This window comes from Astyanax mexicanus, chromosome 1 (assembly GCF_023375975.1).
Source record: "Astyanax mexicanus isolate ESR-SI-001 chromosome 1, AstMex3_surface, whole genome shotgun sequence".
Classification (NCBI taxonomy): Eukaryota; Metazoa; Chordata; class Actinopteri; order Characiformes; family Acestrorhamphidae; genus Astyanax; species Astyanax mexicanus.
This window is the reverse complement of record NC_064408.1, coordinates 90,467,097-90,488,751: the sequence shown is the minus strand read 5'-3', so window position 1 is coordinate 90,488,751 and position 21,655 is coordinate 90,467,097. Positions and strand designations below refer to the sequence as shown.

The 21,655-nt window shown below is 39.0% G+C and overlaps 2 protein-coding genes across 4 annotated transcripts in view; one reads left to right on the top strand and one right to left on the bottom strand.

The window, feature by feature from the left end:
- The window catches only part of stau2 (staufen double-stranded RNA binding protein 2), a 133,186-nt gene that overhangs the window by 24,763 nt on the left and 86,768 nt on the right, over nt 1–21,655 (top strand). For all 3 annotated transcript variants that reach the window (XM_007260098.4, XM_022683929.2, XM_015608564.3), the window contains exons 6-7: nt 10,287–10,446; nt 17,245–17,352. In XM_007260098.4, coding sequence (XP_007260160.1) covers nt 10,287–10,446; nt 17,245–17,352 — 268 coding nt within the window. The remainder of the gene's footprint in view (nt 1–10,286; nt 10,447–17,244; nt 17,353–21,655) is intronic.
- Nucleotides 5,154–6,039, bottom strand: LOC125805663 (uncharacterized). Its single transcript, XM_049485463.1, has 2 exons — nt 5,663–6,039; nt 5,154–5,575 (listed from the first exon to the last, which is right to left on the bottom strand). The coding sequence occupies exons 1-2, from the start codon at nt 6,027–6,029 to the stop codon at nt 5,166–5,168; spliced, it is 777 nt and encodes a 258-aa protein (XP_049341420.1). The 5' UTR covers nt 6,030–6,039; the 3' UTR covers nt 5,154–5,165.

The window sequence follows — 21,655 nt, the reverse complement described above, 5'->3', positions numbered from 1 at the left end:
GTAACTTCAAATGCTTTCCGAAGACTTCTGCTTCTGAGTCTGTGAGGGTGAGTGATAGGGGTAAAAAGTTATATTGCGGTAGTTCTTTTTTTTCTAAGTGCATCCAAATTTATGACCCCATTGCAATTAACGCTGCAGTTTTACAGGTTCACGTTTTTTAATTGCTGTCTTCATAGGCAGTATTGACTTGTAATTAGTTATCTAACAACCTGTTTAACATATAGTTCTGCATTTGAAGCTCAAATTAAGAAATGTAACTTACTGGAAGTGTAAAACACTCAACACATATAAAATAAAAAAGTATTTTAAGGGTTTCAAACTGAACATCTCATGGTCTTATCAACTATGGACTGCATTGCAGTCACATGCCCCTCGGATACCCAAGTCCTTTTTATTGCAGGTCAGTGCTAGACAGTATGGCCAAAATTTATATCACAAAATATTTTTTAATTTTGGATGATACAATATAATTCTATAACTATATGAACATTATACACTGGTGCGACCAAAGATTTTACTTTAGTTGCACCGCTGAGAAATTACAGCGCATGTACAACCAAATTGGTCACACTCTACTGCCCTGTTCTGGTAGTAGTTCACTGCAAACAATAAATAATTTTAAATATTTTTTTTTTTCTAATTATTATCACGCTTTCTTCCCAATTTACACGGCCAATAACCCAACCCACTCATTAGGACTCCCCCTATCACTAGTGATGCCCCAACACCAGGAGGGTGAAGACTAGCACGTCTCCTCTGATACATGTGAAGTTAGCCAACGCCTCTTTTCAAACTGCAGCCGATACAACATTGCTGAGTATCAGGAAAGTGCAGGAAAGTGTCGAAGAAAACGTCAGGGACTCAGTTCTGATACATCAGCTCACAGATGCCTTGTGCTGATTGACATCACCCTCTGGAGTGATGTGGGGAGAGGGCCATCTACCCACCCAGAGAGAGCAAGACCAATTGTGCTCTCTAAAGTCTCCGGCAGCCGATGGCAAGCTACATAAACAGGATTCGAACCGACAATCGTAGTGGCAGCGCTCTTCCTCAACAATTCTGACAAATGCCATTAGCTATAACATTTTAGCAGTAACGTGAAAAAAATTTAATCACAAAAGCAGCCTTGCACAACTGCAACTAGGTATAAATGCTTCTTCTCAGGTATTGTGATATGAGTCTCTTGTTAGAGTAGAATGTTATGGTGAATTTTATCACATTTTTTTTTTAATCCACCCAGTTGAGTCATTGTTTCTCAGTTCTGTCTGTTTATCTGTCTTGGTTTCAGAACTGTGTTATTTATACAGTCGCGTATCAGTAAATGACGGTCGTGTTTTGTTGGTTTGTGTTGTGTTGGTGTTCTTGGCTCCTGTCCCGTCTTGCTAGGTGTTCCCACTTTGGCTTGCGTTTCTCTGTAATGCAGACCAGACGGCCTGGGTGTGTGTTTGCGCTGATTGTTTATTGGGCCTGACGTGCCTCTTTTCCCACGTTAAAGTCTGGGCCCTGTGAGCCACGACTGCACCTGCGGCCAATCACAGCCTGCACTCGTCCCATGGTGCACTTGGCATTTCCTCTGGACGTCTGAGACGTCGGTTGGATGGTGGACTTTTCTAGAGACAAGCATAATATGTGTATAACCAGAATGCAGTCTTGATGGGGGGACAGGGCACATTTTTAAGAATCATTTCAGGGAAAATATTAAATGAATATGCTTGATCAGTGACTCTAGATTTCAATTCAATTCAGTTCAATTAAATTTTATTTATATAGCGCTTTTTACAACAAAGGTTGTCACAAAGCCGCTTTACAGGAAAAACAGGTCCACGCCTCTTATGAGCAGCACCACAGAGATGCCAATTTTATGGTGACACAGTGGCAAGGAAAAACTCCCTTTAAGAGGAAGAAACCTTGGAAGGAACCAAGACTCAGTCCGAGGAACCCATCCTACTCGGGTTGACCCGCTCTGTACAAACAAACAACAAACAACAAACAAATAACAGAACAAAACAGTACAGAGAATTAATGTGAACTATGGCTAATATAACAGGTACTAATTTATGAATATAAGAATGTGATGGGCACAAACTATAGAGCTATGGCTAATACAAAAACAGATACTGAGTGTGTTAATGTTAATCAGTGCAGGGCTGCAGAGCCGGAGAACAACACAGCGGGCAATGGAGAGCCAGGCTGGGAACATCAGGAACAGCATCTCCATACATGTAAAAGAGATAGATAGAGAAAACAGAAAGGAAAGGAAGAGAAAAAAAAGCAGGAGTTAGAAGGGCTGTGTAATAATTGTGGTGAGTAGAAGGACAGGGCTGATTCCTGAAAGCTGGAACCACAGACGGACACATCCAGGCTGACCGGCCGGCCAGGCATCTCAGCACATGTGAGAAAGATAGAGAGAGAGAACAGAGAGGGGAGGGAAGAAAAAGGGGTTAGAATTGTTTTATAAAACTCTGCTGGAGTGGGATGGGCACTGGTAGCAGCAGCTCGGGACATGGGGAGAGAAAGAGAAAGCAGATGATTAGGACAGGGTTTATATTTGCTGGATAAGCTGTAAGAGGAAGAAAATTGTAATGAGACATTACTCAAAAGCTTGAGCAAATAGAAATGTTTTGAGTCTAGATTTAAAGATTGAGAGTGTGTCTGAGCTTTATAAAAGAAAGTTCTTCCTCCTGCATAGTTTTTTTCTAATACGCGGGACTAATAACAGGCCAGCATCTTGGGAGCAGAGTGAACGCGGCGGATTGTAAGGAGTAAGGAGTTCCTGTAGATAATGCGGGGCCAGACCATTGAGGGATTTATACGTCAGGAGAAGTATTTTATAATCTATACGAAATTTAACAGGTAGCCAGTGTAGGGATGAAAGAATAGGTGTAATGTGATCGAAGTTTCTAGCTCTGGTAAGCACTCTTGCGGCTGCATTCTGAACTAGCTGGAGTTTATGGAGTAATTTATGTGGACTTCCAGCCAACAACGCGTTGCAGTAGTCCAGCCTGGAGGTTATGAATGCATGTACCAGCTTCTCAGCATCTTCCAGAGAGAGTATACTGCGGATTTTAGCTATATTTCTTAAGTGGAAGAATGCAATTTTGACTATGCTACATATGTGAGCATCAAACGAAAGAATTGGGTCAAAGATGACCCCAAGGTTTCTTACAGTTTTACCAGGTACCAGTGACCGTCTATGTCTACAGTATTAACATTTATGTTTTTATCAATATTAGGACCTAATAGAAGGACCTCAGTTCTGAACCAGGTGAGGGCTGATCCTTTAATTCCTATAAGATTTTCTAACCTATCAAGTAGAATAGCGTGATCTATGGTGTCAAAGGCAGCACTCAGATCTAGCATTACAAGGATGGCATTACTGCCCCTATCAAGAGCTGAAAGTAAATCATTAGTTACTCTAAGTAAAGCTGTTTCAGTACTATGGTTTTGTCTAAATCCAGATTGAAAAACCTCATGCATACTATTACTTTGTAGATACAAGCGCAGCTGGTTAAACACAATTTTTTCTAGGATTTTGGCTATAAAGGAAAGATTAGAAATTGGTCTATAGTTAGCAAGCTCGCGGGGGTCCAGATTTGGCTTTTTGATAATGGGCTTAATGACCGCCAATTTAAGAGAATTGGGTACGTAGCCCATGTTAAGGGAGTGATACTGAATTTTTTGTCTAATGCTATTAATTTTATCATCAAAGAACTTCATGAAATCATTACTATTAATGTCGGCAGGGATAACGGAGCTAGTTTGTTTTTGACTGCCGGTGAGTTTAGCCACAGTAGTGAAAAGGAATCTAGGATTGTCTCTATTTTTCTCAATAAGCAATGAAATATCCTGGGATTTTGTTTTAATTAGGGCTTTTTTGTAGTCTGTGAGACTATGCTGCCATGCTAGCCGGAAAAATTCTAGTTTTGTGTGTCGCCATTTACGTTCAAAGTTACGAGCGGTTTGTTTTAATGTATGTGTGTGGTCATTATACCACGGTGCTAGCTTTTTATCCCTGATTTGTTTTATTTTTGTCGGCGCTACGCGGTCAAGGTTAGAGCGGAGCACAGTTTGTAGATTTTCTGTTTTGTGCTCGAGATCATGTTCATAGGACGGAAGGGAGATGGTTAAGTCGGGGAGTTTATTTACAAATTCATTAGCAATTCCGTTTGTTATTTTACGCTTGCTGATATAGCGGGGCGGGAGGAGGATATTTTGATTAAAAACTATTTCAAACATAATTAGATAATGATCGGATATTGAGTCATCTTGAGAAAGAGTAACTATATTCTCAGCCTCAATACCCAGTGTCAAAACTAAGTCTAATGTATGACTACATCGGTGAGTGGGGCCAATTACATTTTGTTTAAAGCCTAGAGCATCTAAAACTGATTTAAATGCAATTTTTAGTGGATCCTGGTCCTTTTCAAAGTGGATATTAAAGTCTCCAACAATTATGATCTTATCAGAAAGAAGAGTTACTGCTGCTAGAAAGTCATCAAATTCACTAATAAAATTTGAGTATGGTCCAGGAGGACGATATAGTGTTATCAGCAGAAATGAATGCTGCGTTTTGGAAGCAGGAGACGGGCCTGCTACTTTAAGACTAAGAACTTCAAACAACTTAGCATCCAATTGTGAGTTTTGAGATATACCTAACATTGAGTCATAGATTGTGGCAACACCACCGCCACGACCAGAGCTGCGTGGGTAACTGAAATAGCTAAAACCTGGGGGTGGGTAGACTCATTTAAAGCGATATATTCATCAGGTTTAACCCAGGTTTCACACAGACATAGAGCAGTAAGGTAATTATCAGTAATAATATCATTAACAATAACTGATTTTGGTGCTAGCGATCTTATATTTAATAGCCCTAGTTTCATAGTGACGCTGCTGGTACTCTGAGAGACGGATGCTGTTGTTTTAATTTTAATAAGATTATTAAAACAGATTTTCTGAGTTTTTCGGTTTCGAGCGACACGGGGGACAGACACAGTCTCAATCCTACAAGGTAAAAATGCACTTGTATCTGAAAAAGGCACATAATTAAAACTCACGGCCTTATGCACAGGAAAGTGGCAAGATAAATCATTAGAACAATGTATATTACTAAACTGCCCATTACTTAGACCACTAACCTGGCCGGTATGACTGGTTAGAGCCAGTCAGTCCCGGCGTAGCACCGCCTCAATGTTACCAGAGAGGACGGTGGATCCCAGGCGGCTGGGGTGAAGCCCGTCTCGGTGGAAGAGGGCTGGACGCTCCCGAAAACTCTCCCAGTTGTCCACGTAGCCAACTCCACTAGCAGAGCACCAGTCCCGCAGCCAGCAGTGGAGAGCGTAGAGGCGGCTGAACGGCTGGCTCCCGCGGCGGTAGGTGGGCATCGGACCAGAGATGAGGAGGCGGGCGCGGGTCAGTCTGCGAGCGGTGTCCAGAAGAGTGCGGAAGTGCTCCTTCAGGACCTCACTGCGCCGGGCGGACGTGTCGTTGGTACCCACATGCAGGATGACGGTGCCGGGGTCCCCGCGATGCCGAAGCACCGTAGGAAGCCGCCGGGCGACGTCCAGGACCCGAGCTCCTGGAATACACGACACTGCAGCATTACACTTAGCATTAGACACCTTTAAATGCCTAACAATGGAATCTCCGACAATGAGGGTACTGCCCTTATCTGTTTTCCTCGGGGCTGGGGGAGGTGAAGGAGGCGACGGCGACGAGCTGAGGACCTCAAACCGGTTTGCGGAGGCAAAATCCGGCTGAGAAGGTAGGGGGGAAACCCGCTTTCCTCGGCCGCGCTGCCGCTCCCAGGCCCCTCCCGGAGCGGGGGTGAAGTAGACGACCGCCGGGGTCCGCCGCGCCGGCAGCACCGGGTTGGAGACGGCCGCGAAGGCGGCGTCACGGGACTCCTCCAGCCTCGTCCTCTGCCGATGGAGCTCCGACTGCCTCTCGAGCAGGTGCTGGATCTGCTGATCCAGACGAACGAGCTCCTCGCTGAGTGTCAGAAGAGCACGATCCTCCGCACACGCCATTACCTCGAAGTAAGCACAAACACACAAAAAACAACGGCAAAAATCGAGAAATAACACAAAAATAATGGCTACCTGAGGGATTTTATAAGTTTAGGAAGGTTATAAGACGGTTAAAACTTAATAAGTAGTAGAAAACGTAAACAAATAGCTAAAACAGAGACTAGCAACAGAGACGAGCTAAACAAATAGCAAGCAGGTACGCAAGCCGGAAGTTGCGTCACTCACCGCGTCACTCCAGATTCAGTCCATTAGCCAAGACATGCTGGTAACACTTTATAATAACTTTCATTATAATACTTTAGTAATCAGTAGATGTGAACAGATTCATCAGAATTTGAATATTAACAAATGCTCACACATGACACTTATTTATCAGCATGGATATTCATATTAAAAATGTTAGCAAATCATTAGCTCATCTGAATTTGAACATTAATAAATCGCTAGTTAATACATATTTTAAACCAGTAAAATGTTTATCAAATGCAGTTCATGTTGTCAATGTGTTTATTAGTATTTACAAATGTGAAAGAAACTTTTTAGTGTCTAAAAATGTGAAAAATAACAGTTATTAATTATTAATTAATGGTATATTAATGAAAGTTATTATAAATTGTTACCGACATGCTTGATATCTGATGTGCGCTTCTTTAGTTTGTACCAGTAGATGCCTTCTAGTTTTTACTATGACTTTAAGCAGACAAATTTCAGCACAACACCCTTTTTTTTCTTCTGCTTTGTTTAAAAATCTGCCTCAATTTCCAGTAATTGGTCCTAGAAAGTGTCAAAAAAGTGTTTTTACACTGCAGACGAACCAAACCCTGATTCTGTAGATTCAGACTGAGACCACGTCTTTTGCTTGATTTTTCTTCACCAGACTGTTTCCTGAACATGGACATGCTTATTTGATGGACATTAGCTTATTTTAGGATCTTCACAGTTGTTGAATTTGCATGCTCCAGCTCTGCTGACGTGCACTTTTGGTTTCTTTCCTCATTACGTTCAGATTCTTTGCTCTCCTTTCATTCACAGCTCACAGCTCTTCACGCCAGCTCCAGAGACACTGTAAACCTAAAGCAGAAGCTGTAGTGATGACTGTGGTTTACAGACTCAGTGGAGGCATTTAATACAGCATGGTTCACTTTCAAAACAGAAAGACAGTCTTTTAAACTTCAAAGTTGTTTGTTCCATGACTCACCTGAAATGCATGAACTGAATGCACACAGAGCTATTTTGGATTTTATTGCGCTGGGATTGTTCTCTGTATGTCATTAGCATGCGTGTAATTTGATCTTTTTTTCTTTTTGGTGGCTCCTGCGTTTGCCCTCAGCGCAAATTCTCCCAGATGTTTTCCATCACAATCAAATCTGATATCTTAAATCTCACCCTGAAATGGAAGTCCTCTAACAGCTGAAACTAAAGAGCTGGAACATTGCGGAAACAGAGGAGCGTTAGAGTCTCAAAAAGCGCATCTCTCTGTTCTCAATGGACAGATGGGTATTTATCAGTTTAGGGACCGTATCCTGTTTTTGTTTCCATTTCTTTTATTTGAAACATGTGCTGTCTTTATAACGTTTGTGTGGCTATTAGAGACGGTCATGATTCCATTTCACTATTTTACAACAAGTCTTTATGCCTTAAGCTTAATCAAAAAGTTTAAGGCTTCAATTTAAACCTGAATTTAAACATGCACTCCAGTTTGATTTTCAAAATGAAAATAAGCAACGTGCTCAAATATGATTAAACAGGACAAAACACAATCAAATACGATCAATAGAATCTTCACATAAGTAAAGTCATATTGTCTTTTAAACCACATTCATTTGTTTGTGCAAACAAATAAAGTTGAAATGTGTTTTAAGATCAGTTTCAGAGAAAAAATAGATAAAATTGATGATGGTCTAAGTTCATTGGTTATTAGCAGTGTTAGCTAATATCAGCCGGTAATGCACTGTAACAGAAGTTCTTAATGTATTACTCCTCCAAATACAGGTAACATAGCAACGATGCAGCGCCTACAAGCCAAACAGCACAGCTACAAATAGAGCAGCAATGGAACTATTTTAACTCACAGAGTGTTTATAACAGATTGTATTTACTCATCCTCTTTAACTCAAAATATTTCAATAAACAGTGATTGAACTGTGGTATAATCACAATAATATTCTCAAGGTTTGTGCTATAATATGTAATATTGGTACTGCTGTGCTGATCTACAATTGCAGCACAGCAGTGCCAATATTACACATTATACCACTCCCTCTCGTGAAGAATGACATAATTCCAGTGAAACATTTAGATATCAGCTATCATTGGTAGTATTGTCTCAGTTAGCACTGCTTGTGAAACCAGTTGATTACAACGTAATTATAAAGTATTTCGTGTATCCAAACCCCATTGATGATGTCCACAGATAAAAGTTGGACAGTACTGTGTCTACAACCAATTTATTGAGGCACAAATAGAAATAAGTTTTAATTGTATTACTGCGCTTACTACTGTTGATGTGTAGTGCAACCATCTTGGATTCTGAATTCGAGGTTGGGAGTTCTCCCAAATTTCACAATAGAAAATCACATCTATAAAAGCATTCCAGTTAAAAAAATCCTCCTTCTGATATCTGAGCTCAAAAGAAATGTAGGATAACTTTATGGATCAATGTGCTTTAAGTGTGGTTAATTTCAAAATCTGATGAGAATAATCAGGACAGTCAAAGATAGTCTGAATAATCTTTGTAAACCAACATGGTTTAATTTAAACCAACCCCACAACCCATTGAGCTTATTAAAGACTAACATTACAAACCAATGTGATTAATCAAAGCTCATCTACATTAACTATATTGGCATCGGCCCATATAGTTAATTCAGTAATGGTTTGACCACATTTGTAATGGTTACATAGACATTGTATTCTTTTCTTTTTTGTTCCCTTGAGCAGCTCTGGTGGCTGAAACTGTGAGTGTGGAAAGCGTGCGAAGTGTGAACAGGTTTCTATCTGCAGGTCAGGCAGTGATCCTCTTCATTAAAGCCAGAGAGTCCAAACAGGGCTCTAAATCTGCCCGCTCAACAGCGGCCTGACAGCCCCGCCTGTGCGAGCCAAAGTTAAGTTAAAGAAAGCTGGATATATGTGGAGCAGCTTTTGTTTGGAGACCCTTCGCTGTGGGCCAGCAGGGAACCATCCGTCCAGCCGCTCGCTGTGGTGTCGCCGACCCCGAGGAAGAAGGGCCCTCCGATTTTACCATTTATAACTTCACCAATATTGTTCGGGTTCCGCCTCGAGAATAAATCTGTCCTTTCTGCAGTTGTTTTAAGTCTTTGTCCATCACTCCCCCTCTGCCGCTGCAGCTTTGGTCCTCTCTCTGTGGGAGGCTTTGTAGCACACACACCCACACACACCCACACATACACACACACACACACACACACTAGGGAGGAATTAAATAAATGCGATTAAAGGGATAGTTCACCCAGAAAATACAATGTACTCTGTTTCCCACCTTCTAGCCTATTAGACATGTTTGGCGCCTTTAGATTTACACTAGATCTGTGTGTGTTTGTGAAAACTGTTTAGCACCATTTTTATAAATAAGTAACCACACATATATATATATATGGCTCATACAACAAATGCTTTTTAGTTTTCACATCTTAGCAATGACTTTATTACTGCACTTCACATGTATGATTTCTTCCCTTTATTGATAAAGAGACGAGACTTAGTCCAGTGTTAGCTGAGCTAAAGGTGTAGCCATGTGGGTCAGCCAGACCTGACTCTTCCTGTACCAGTTTTCTTCAGTTTCCAAGAGACTTTTAAAGGTGAAAGAAATAGTACTCACTGCTCTTGGGCTTTATCTGTAATTTCTCTAAAAAAAAATACTTGTACGTTTAAAGGTTACAGGGTTTTTCTGTGTCTTTTTCTGTTTTATTGTAATAAAAGTGTTATTGTGTTGTGAGTAAGTGTGTAAATGCTGCAGTAGAGAGTGTAGTGACACCATCTGTTCCAGCACGGCTTTACTACAGACAAAGGTTTTGTAAATTGTGAAAAAAATAACATTTCCAAAGCTCCTACTTACCAACTAAAAACTGTTCACCAATTAGTTGTTTGCTAAAAATGATCCTTTGTTTTTTTGTTAGTTTTTTTAAATAAACAATATACCTTTACAACATTAATGTTTTAGTATGTAATCCTGCTAATACTAGTGTTGATTCTTTTATGAATATTTTCTTTCTTTGTTCTCCCTCTTTTTGACTCTAGGTACCATTACCCAGTGCCGAAGGTGTTTTTTGTGCAGCTGAATGTTGGGACCAACGAGTTTATTGGTGAAGGTCGAACTCGCCAAGCTGCCCGACACAACGCTGCCATGAAGGCCCTTCAGGCCCTGAGGAATGAACCCATTCCAGAGAAACCACCTCAGGTAAGCGTCTCACATCACAGCCGAGCTGATGTAATGATTCACAAGCTGTAGAAATCAGTTCATTGTCATGCTGTTGTGTATCTCTGCAAAAATAAATCAATAGTATTAAACTATTAGTTTATTATAATTACCATGTTTTACATTATGTGTTCTGCATTATAAAAGCACAAGACATGTCAGCCTGCATGACCTATTTCACATTGTGGATAGAGGGGTAGAGCATTAGCGTAGGGCTATGATTATAAGTATTATGTATGTCTATGCTACTCATTTGCTGATATCTTCTGATATGCCAAAGGTAATTTGTCAATTTAGCAAAAATTAATTACTTGTGTTAATCTTTTAGTTTCTTATAATTTCCATGTTTTCTATGCTGTGTTCTGCATTAATAAAGTCCAAGATTGAAAACTTAAAATAAAGTAGAGTTTTATTTTTGTTTTATTTTATTTTTGTTTTATTTATTGTTTTTTCTTTTTTCAAAGAACAAGTACATATAGACACAAAATTAAAACACTATAAGTAACCCAACACATTTTGCACACACCCCATCCATCAAGAGTAAAAAAAAAACAAACAGAAACAAATAGATAAAATATCCGTAGAATATATATAGCAGACATCCACATACGTCTGCCTACATAAAAATTTACATACAAGCACTCAAAGCACCCCTACATAATACTATGTAACAAATACCCATTCATTAGTTTATTTCAGGATAACTTATCTTTAATGATAGCAATAGTTTCTGACCAGTATCAGATTGTAGCTGCTTTAGCACGATGTAATCTGGCAGTGGCCCTCTCCAGCATAAAGTAGAGTTTTGTAAAATAAAAGTTGTGTGTTCACTTGATTGGACTGTGGTAGTAAGTAAATGTGAAAGTCTTCAGCTCCTAGATTAATCTTGTTACTTAAATTGCTGAGTTAGCCACATGCTGCATAAGCCCTATCTGGCAGGGATCAGTTCTCAGAGGGACGGCTGTGAAATGTTTCACACTTTTACTCAGTGATAAAACTCCTGCATCCCGACTGCAATTGAAAAAACAAGAGGATCAGTGAGTTTTTTTTGGCTTTCTCTGTCACATGACATTGCGTTCAGTAGCTCCTCCATTTCCACTCGCTGTTGTGTTTATGTGGACCTTCGTGGAAACGTGTCTAAAGTGTAATTACAGTGCGTGACAGTGGACAAATAGCTATTTTATTAAATGCGAGGAGACGAGATATGAGCGGACCAAGGAGTTCAGCTAAAAACAGTAGTTCATTTAGCCTGTAATTTTTTTCATAGAGTGTCTAGTAAAAACACGAATAAAATCACAGAGAACCCCCCCATAAAAGAGAAAATTATCTTAACTGTACCGCGGAGCTCACCTACTGTTGCGCAGAGCTTTTAAACTGTAGTGCGGAGCTCACATACTGTCGCGCAGAGCTTTTTTTTTTTTTTTTAACTGTTGTGTGGAGCTCATTCACTGTCACGCGGAGATTTTTAACTGTACCGTGGAGCTCACCTACTGTTGCGTGGAGCTCATACTGTTCTGTAGAGCTTTTTAACACTTAACACTCCGCGGTACAGTCAAAAAGCTCCGCATGACAGTAGCTTCGCCCAAAAAAAAAGTTTTTTTGAAAATGAGAATCGATTCTGAATCGGTCAGTGTTAGAATCGCGATTCGAGCTCGAAACAATTTTTTCCTGCACCACTACTACCCATCTGCTTATATCTTCTGACATATTAAAATTGTTCAAGCAATTGTTCAAGAAACACAGACAAGGTCAATGCAGCATTCTTTAGCTTCAACATGGCAAAAGTCATGGAACACAACACCAATACCAGTTCCAGTCCCATGACTTTTGCCATGTTGAAGCTAAAGAATGCTGCACTGACCTTGTGTCTGTGTTTCTTGAACAATTATTGCCACATGCCACAGGTCATGATCATCCCCACTGAGTGCCATCTCTGCCGTGTCACTGCCACGTGTGTGGTAAAGTCTTCTATGACGAGACACTGTGGGTAGAGGAATATTAAATGCCCACACAACTTTGGAAATGGAATTTCCCGTCCATTTGGCTCCCACTCTCAGGCACCCACTATCAGAGCAAGCTGGCCAGTGTTCTTAACTTTCAAGATAACACCTTACAACTTACCAACATACTGTAGGAGTGAGCATTCCCAAGCCTATGTACGGTACAAACTCAATTCATACTAATTATTCTATGCTACACTGTGTTTAAAAAAATTCAGAGGGTCCACCAACTTGTATGTATTCAAGCATCCATATTGTCCATACCACTGTGCATAACGATCTCTCCATCTCCCCCTTCACTTAACACACTCAGCATGGTTCTGACTCTCAGATTCTCCAGTAACTCTTGCAGTCTGTCAGCAGTTGTGTGAAGCTTGCTCTCTGTAACTCACCTCACACACTCAGCCACTCACTCAGACCCTCTTAAATCTACTGTACAGGCTTTTGATGTCAACGTCTTTCTGTCACCACCTATATACGGCTTTAGACACTCTGCCAGCTGTGATGTAACCCTCTCGTATTCTTATGATGCTCTTCAGCAGCTTAGCTACCTGTAAAACCCACCCACAGCTTTAAACCAAGGCTTTTGATGGAGGATGGGAGAGAAAATTGTAGCGTAGGCCTTAATATAATAAAATGCCTACAGAACTGTTGATTTAATACATGCAAACTGGTTGCAGTTTAGGCAAGGCTAGCCACACAAACAATTGTGCTTAAGAGTGACTTCACAAGTTAGTGTAATTAAATCCGGGGCAATTCCACAAGCTACTGTAATTTTTTGAGACCTTGAGATAAAAAAAAACATAGATATTGGAGCTGGGAATAACACCACTTTAGAGTTGAATGGATTCTAGTTAAACGTTCAGATGTCAGCTATCAATGTTAGCTATCAATGTGTCTCAGGTTAGCACTGACCCAAGTTAGCATTGCTGGCAAAACCATTTAATAATGCATTATACATTATTTTGCGCATTCAAACACCATTGTTGACATGTATACAGATAGAAGTTGGACAGTACTGTTTGTACGATGTTTACTTAGACTGTAATAGATAGAAGTGATAAACTGTGTAATACTAGGGCTGGGTTTCGGAAATCAATACCAAAAAGGCACCGATTGAAGTGTTTCAATACTACTGTATCAAGTATCGAAAGATTAAAAACAAAAACAAAAAAAAACTTATGTGCATATTTCTAAAACTTTGCATAAAACACACACATTTGCCAAATGCAGAGAGCACACAGAGCGAGAAAAAAAAAAAACAGTGCCCTGCTGCACACAATAGCGGAGAGTGCACAGAAACACAGACAGCAAGGTAAACATTTTAAAGTGGTCTAAATTCTGGCTCTACTTTTAAAGATTCTTCCAAACTTGATTTCGTTCTAATTGTTGACACACCGTCACTGTGCTGAAATCTCTCAGGCACTCGCTCCGTTGCTCTCTCTTTTACTTGCTCTCTCTCTCATTTGCTCTCTCTTCTGCTTGCTCTCTCTGTCTCTCACTCACTCGCTCAGGCTCTCTCTCTCACTCGCTGTTATTTTTATTCTTAATGAAGCACCACACACTTGCTCGTTGTTTGTTCCAACAAGATCCGAATGGTCGCCTCTTATGGTGACATTATGAGAATGGGTTTACTCATGTCGGCTGTTAAATAAATACATTATTTTTTGCTATTATTTTAGCTTTTCGTATTTTTTGAATTAAGAAACATTTAGAGAAAGGGTATTATTATTTATTTATTTATTTATTTATTTATTCAACAGGCATAGTGCACATTGATCAACATTTCAGTTTTGACATCAATGTATATGTGCCAGAGTTAGCTTAAAAGCTAATTTTCATCTGTAGTCCCTGGGCGGATATTGGTATCGAATTTTAAGTATTGTATCGTTCTCAATATTGAATTTTTTTTAATGATACCCTCCCCTATATAATACTACTGTTTTTACTACTGTTGATGCACAGTGCAGACTTTTGAATCCATCTATAAAAATGTTCCAGTTAAAAGTTTCATCTTGAAACTAGGAAGTTCCGGCATTCAAGCTCAAATGGAACAGCCCACAATATTGTTCACCCAACCCACAGATTTAGTATTGCTTCATTATGAGCCAGTCAGTACAAAGGTAACATTACTAAACATAAAGTTGAAGAGGATTTGATCACTGTAAGAAACCAAGAGCTAGAGATATTTAGCTATGTCTGAAACTGATATAGGACACATATAGAACACATTGATTTCTGTTGAGTATCATAAGCACTATGAGAACTGAGCTCCTGTCTTCAAATTACATTATATGTGGCAATCGTTGGGGTCCAAATGCAATGCATCATCATGGATCACAGATAAGTCTTAAAAAATGATTTTGAGTCTAAAACAGCAAAAACTGAATTTTTTGAGTATTCTAAATATTTTCACAGCAGGAACCCCTGAATCTTACTGTCCCAGTTTCCTCCTAGACACAGTGCCGCCAGACTTCGCTATAGAGATTTGGTTTCATGTCACTTTTCTCACAGCTCATGTCCAAGACTCATTATTCTTTGATTAAAACCAAGCCACTTAAAAGCTGCTAATAAATGGTATACAGTCACTTTAACACAACAGTCCATACGTCCTTTGTGATGCATGGGTGTTGTTATATAATGTGCATATAAACACATTAAGTGACATTATTCCAGTTCTGAAGTTTGAAGGGCTCCAGTGGTTTCTCACAGATTTACGCGTGTGTATAACTGTCCTCACATTAAGGAATCACACTTCTTCTATTACAGAACATTTCCTACTAAACATGTAATCATGTTTGGGCAAATCGGAGTGATACGGAGCCAGAGGATTATAGTGGAGAGTCTGTCACTGTATTGAAAAACTAATGTGTGGTTTTGGTTTCTGTGAATAAAGTACATAGCCTCAGGCTGTCTCCTGAAAATAAATACAAATTTCCCCCAGTCGGAAATCATATCACATATTGCCCCAAATGGCTGGCGTCCACATCGGTTATTTAAACCCTGATGCCTGAGATCTCTCCTGTTCAGTCTTGTTTTCAGAATGAATTCTTTGTCAGGCGCTTCTTTCCTGTATTGCTTTACAAATTGAAGCACACCTTGTTCATGTACACCTGAGGGCGAACAGAGCTTACCTGCCAGGCTGCTTACACACACACACTCACACACACAGGAGTAGTTGTGGTCTGTAATCTGTAAGAGCATGTGGAAACCACAAGACTGATAATTCATCTGTAAGCCACATACACGCCTGTAAAACAAATGGATCTGGATCTGAAATCTGATTGGCTGAGCCATGTTTGAACCTGTTCTAAAACACTGAATCAAAACACATCATTTGAATTCTGCATTAATGCACAAAGATGTGCAAAAAATAGCTTTGGCTGCGTTCACACAGCGTGTAAAAGTGGCACAAAATCTGATTTTCTGATCAAAGTTGGTGTTTAGTTTTGGCTGTTCAAAAAAATATATATATTTTTTTAACATATTTTTTTACATGAAATCTGTCTGAACTGTAAGTGACATGCGTGCACGACAGAGCAATGACAAAGCAATGCTTCATGTTAAGTTTCACTTTAATTACAGTCTAAGTCTCAAGAGCTGTGATGGAGCTCAGGCTGTAGCTGAGCTTATTACTAAGAATTCACTCTAGTAATCTAAAAATTAAGTTTTTTTGTCACGGCCAGGTTTTCATTTATTTATTTATTTAAATATTTTTTTGACACTGCAGCTGCAATCTGTAGCTGCGTTCGACCAATTAGTTAGAAACTCAGCAGGGCTTTGACTTGAGAATTTTAATATTATTGAAACAGATCTGCTGCTTTACATTTTCTCATCCCCTCGCGATCATTTTCCACTATACTCGCAGTCTTTTTTTTTTTTTTTTTTTTTAATTAATTAATTTATTTATTTATTTTACTTTTTTTTACTTTTGCCGTCAAAGTTGAATGAATTCCTGTCTAGTCATTCAGACAGAGTCGGACTAGCGCAAAACGGATACATATTGCATTTCAGTACCACATATTGAAGTGGCCCAGATCAGACTTGAAAATGTTGAGTTCAATGCATTTTTTGCTGTTTACACAGCCACACAAACAACACACCTGTTGGTAATTACATTACCATGTTGGTAATTTCATTAGAATATACTACTATATACATACTATATCTCTCACACACACACACACACACACACACACACACACACACACACACACACACACTTCTTATCTAGTCTCTGGAGCAAAGAACGTGAACAGATTGGAGCCGTGCCTGTTGCCAAGGGTATGTTAGAGGGGTACAAAGCCCCTCATGATTGATCTATAAAACAATGGTACTTTGTTCTCTGTAATGATGGTGTTCCAACCAATATTTTGAAATGAGCTGGAGAGTTGGTGATGAGTTGGGATGGTGATCATCCAATACCCTGACCTCACTAATGCTCCTTTCACATTCACTGGCAGAATAGCACTTTTGAATTGTTTAAGAGCTGTGAAAATCTATATCAAGACTCAAAATGAAAACTACCATAGAGCATTCAGAAGAGGTCCTAAAGATAAACCTTCTTAAGAGTGTGAGACAAAACCTACAAGAAAAAGCAAAACTCAGCGGCATTGAGAGTAATCAGTGCCTCCAGAACAACATATCCAGAGCTCCCCAAGAGCTAAAGGAAGAACCTCAGAGAGGAACCGAGACTTTTTAACTGCAGCTTCAGAGATTAGAAGATTTTAGAATAGGAATCTGTGTCATAATGCTTGTTTTATGTGTGGGACTCTTTCAGTGTCCAGAGGAGAAGAAGGGTGTGGAGGAGAACAGTGATGCCAGCAAGTCAGAGATCAGCCTGGTGTATGAGATTGCTCTCAAGCGGAACCTTCCTGTCAACTTTGAGGTAAAGTGTGTACACATACGCGCATACACACACGCGCTCACGCGCATAAATGCTTCCAGATGAAGGAAAGCAGTCCTCTCTGTTGTGGCTGTTGTGGATCACATTATGATCCAGTGTTTATAAGCACTTTTCATACAAGTGACAGCTCAAAGTGATTAATAAATTTTCATACTTTCTTTATTTTGCTGTTGTTCCTGATGTAGACTTAAGGTATTTGTATGGATTTATGAAACAAACAAGAGTATTGATTTATTCTGCTTGACCATGTCTGTTTCTGCTAGTTGTTCTGTGTTCAAAAAGGCTGTATAACTTAAGTATCAATAAGTAGGACTTAGGATTTATAGAGGCTGAATGGGTGGTACAACATCGCTGTAGGTTGATTGGGCACAGCAAAAAAGTTTATGTTTAATGCTGTAGGTTGAATGGAATTACATTAAATGACTAGGTTTTAATGGGCGGCTCTAAGAACCTGTAATTCTGTAAGTTAAATGAGTTGAATTTATTACAAGAAATTAAAATTGGGAATTTTAAAGAAGATCAAATATAAATTAAATTACCACATTTTTCGCATTATATAAGGCATACTTAAAAACCTTTAATTAAATGTGTCATTGACCCTTATGTATGAATTCTATCAGTCAGTTTGTAAGGCGCAGTAAATCCACTCTGCTGAAGTACAGCGTTATACAGGAGTTTCAGTTTAGTTCTCCAGCACTGAGACTGGAGCAGTATTAGCATTAGCCGCTAACTACAACACTAGCTCTTTCTCCGTTTAGAGGTTAGTATATTGGACTCTAGCCTGTGTGTTAAAACAAGCTATGTGGGACGAGCCACTAGCTGATAGCGCCCTGGCTTACTGCAACCCTAGTGTATTGCTGCTAACCGCGGCTAGCGCTGCTGCTAACTGCGGCTAGCACTGCTGCTAACTGTGCTGTCGAAAATATTGGAATGGAAGCGCTTTACTCACCCAAATAAACATTTTTCAGGAGATAAATCTGTGTAGAGTAACATCATGCACTCATTTGACTATGAAATATTTTATTTTATTTTTTTATATAAAGAATTACAGTTTTGTTTACTTGTTTCCCCCAGCTTCCCCATTAGAAGGAAAACCTAGCGACACCCCTGTTACTTACTATTGTCGCTAAAAATACGGACTTATATGATCTAACACCATCTGAAGTGTGTGCGCTGTGTTGTTAATCACTGTAATTACATTCAGGACCAAGGTCACCTTATGTAAGTTCTGCTTTTTCCATGCTGTAATCACAGATTTTCCCCATTAGAGCACATAAAAAAGATAATTTAATTTATTTAACAGATTGTGGATGATGAGATGTACCCAGTACAGTACAGATTAAGTTCAGAGCTTCCTATTGATCACATTGGATTTCATCCAGTTAAGTTTTTTTTTTTTTTTTTTTTTCCCACACATGTTTCAGCTTCTCACTCGCAGGCTAGAGCTCCTTCTGTTTATGAAAACAAGCGGATGTCTGCGGTCTCTGTAGCATCTTCATTATGTAAAGTGTTTTTCCACGCCTGTCTCCAGCCCACATTCTGCTCTCATCAGCGCAGGCTTTGGGCTTTGGTGAATTCTGCGTTTTCTGTGCGTAATTCTGCTCTCTCAGATCCTTCTGTGCATGCTTACAGTTTGCTACATCTAGGGCTCAAATCCAGCTCTCAGATTTTGTGCGTGATATACATATTCAGCCTGCGCTGATTTTGTTTGCGCTTGTGTCTGATCTTTTCAGGAATTTTGTCCAATGACATTTTGGAAGAATGTGCAGTGCATGATTTTTTTTTTTCTGTTTGAATAAACATTCAACCCAAGGATAAGTGTTACAATATGAGCAAGGAGCTGAATGTGGAAAATAGTTGCTCTTGCTGAAAGGGGTTCACAGCTAAATGGAGCCATTTGAGTACCAGGGCAAGTAATGATCACTTCTGTAATCATTTAGGGGCGTGAACTCGACTGCTTTTAATAGTCGTGTTATTTATGTTACAGCACTAATGTCAGAAACACTTTACTAAGCTGAGGATTTTTTCTCAGTGAGGTCACACATGACGTATGATGTAACAGACTTATCACAAACTGCTGACACATAAAAAAATAATCATGTAGTTGTCTATCTAAAGGACCACATACAGATCAAATATATATTACAGAACACGTTTTAAACTAAACAACATATACAGTATAATCCCCTATGCTTCTTCTAGTGTATTACTATGTAATAAAATCTGAACATCTGGACCAGAGTCACACTTAGATTCATATCTATTACATTGTTTTTAGTGACCTCCAAAAGTATAGAAACAGTGAGATCAATCCCATTATTTCTGCTGTAGACTGATTTTTTTTTTGCATTTGACATTAAACGATTAATATAAGACAAAAGATAAATATTTTAGTTTTATTTCCAGGTATTTACATCTGGATCTGATACACAGTTCAGAAGATAGCACCTTCAGTCTGAACCCACACATTTTTTTCTGAGCAAAAGTATTGGAACATGTGACTATAAGGTGTCTTGTTGTGTCTTGATACATTACCAACATGAGTAACCAACATGAAAAGGAGTAACCAACATTAAATGCAGAGAGCTGTCTATGGGTAAAAAAACAAGCAACTGTGAAACTGAGAGAAAATATACAATAAATCAGAGCCATTACACAAAAATTGTTCATATCCAGAACATCTGTTTTGGAAGGAGCAGAAGAAAGTCGTCACTGGTGTACTAACAGATGTTGAATAGTTAGACCAAGGACAACCGCAACAGTTGATGTCAACCTTTAGACGGCAGGAGTGAGGGTTTAACAATCCACTGTTCACAGAAGACTTTGTGAACAAAAGTGCAGAGGCTTCAACAGAAGATGCAAATCACTAATAACACGGTGAATAGGAAGACCAGGCTGGAATTTACCAAGAAGTACAGATACAAGCCTGTGTACTAATTATGAACTGATGACACAAAGACCATCACCAGTGTAAAGGAAAGGGTAAAGTGTGGAGAAAGGAAGAATGTGCTCATGATCTCTAGCGTACCAGCTCATCTGTGAAACACAGTGGAGATAGTATAATTGCTTGGGCTTGCATGGCTTATTCTAGGATGAGCCGATTAATCTTCATTGATATAAAAGGAATTCAGAAGTCTACAGAAACTTTTAGTCTGTGAATTTAAAGAAAGATGAAACCATACTGATCAGGAGATCCTTCATCATGCAGCAAGATAATGATCCAAAATACACTGCCTGGAAAAAAAAAACATCGCAGAAAAAGAATACACAAGGATAGTGATGTCAGTGGGTCACAGACATGATGCAGTTACTGCAAGCGAAGGATTTGCATCTAAATATCAAGTCTTGTTTACTTTAATTTATTTTAGTTGATCTGTTCCAGTACTTTTGCTCGCAAGAAAAAAAATGGGTGGCTTTAGACAGAAGGTGTTATCCTCTTAACTGTGTATCAGATCTAGATATAAATACTAGGAAATAGAAGCTGAAATGTTGATCTTTTTTCTTATGTTCATCTTTTTTGGGTCAGAGTGGTGGACAGTTAAAAGTATTTTTTTTATTATGAAACTTCTTCTGCTTGTCTTAATTAGTCTAATCAACATATCATATGAAAATGGTTCATCTCACATATTTGCAAAAACCCCTTGCAAAAAATGTTATGTTTCAATGTTATGTAAAACTATTGTGTTTTATATGTTGGTCTTTCAAAGTAATAAAGTAGTGAAACAGTGAAACAGTAAAAAAAAAAGTAAAAAAAAAACATGTAATTTTGGTTAAAAACAAGTGAATTATCCTAATTGAAGCATTACCTGTTAGAGGTAAGAAATACCATCGCACAAAAAATTGATAAAATAATTAGTAATGGAGTTAGTAATTAAATATTTACACGGCTTGTAAGGATTTTTTGGGGGTTTTAGACATCTTTTTGATAATTAAACATGCGCCTAGTCAAATTTACCCCGGAACACCATTGCTGTTCCTAACAGATGAACATAATAGGAGGAGGGTTAATGAAAAACCTAAATGTTTTCAGTCTACAGCAGAACTACTGCAGAAAATGTAATAAAGCAAAATTTCAGCATTTTTTTAAATTAACACTATAATTGATGTTTCTAGCACTATAATTAATTATATATCTACTTTATTCCTTTATCAGCTTTGTTGACTACTCTTTGGGAAGCTAGCTTGACTTATGTCCCATTACAGCGTACATTTGTCTTTGTTCGCTGTCTAGGACAACTTGAGTTACTTCTCAAGGCATGTACAACAGATGTCATGTTCAAAGCTA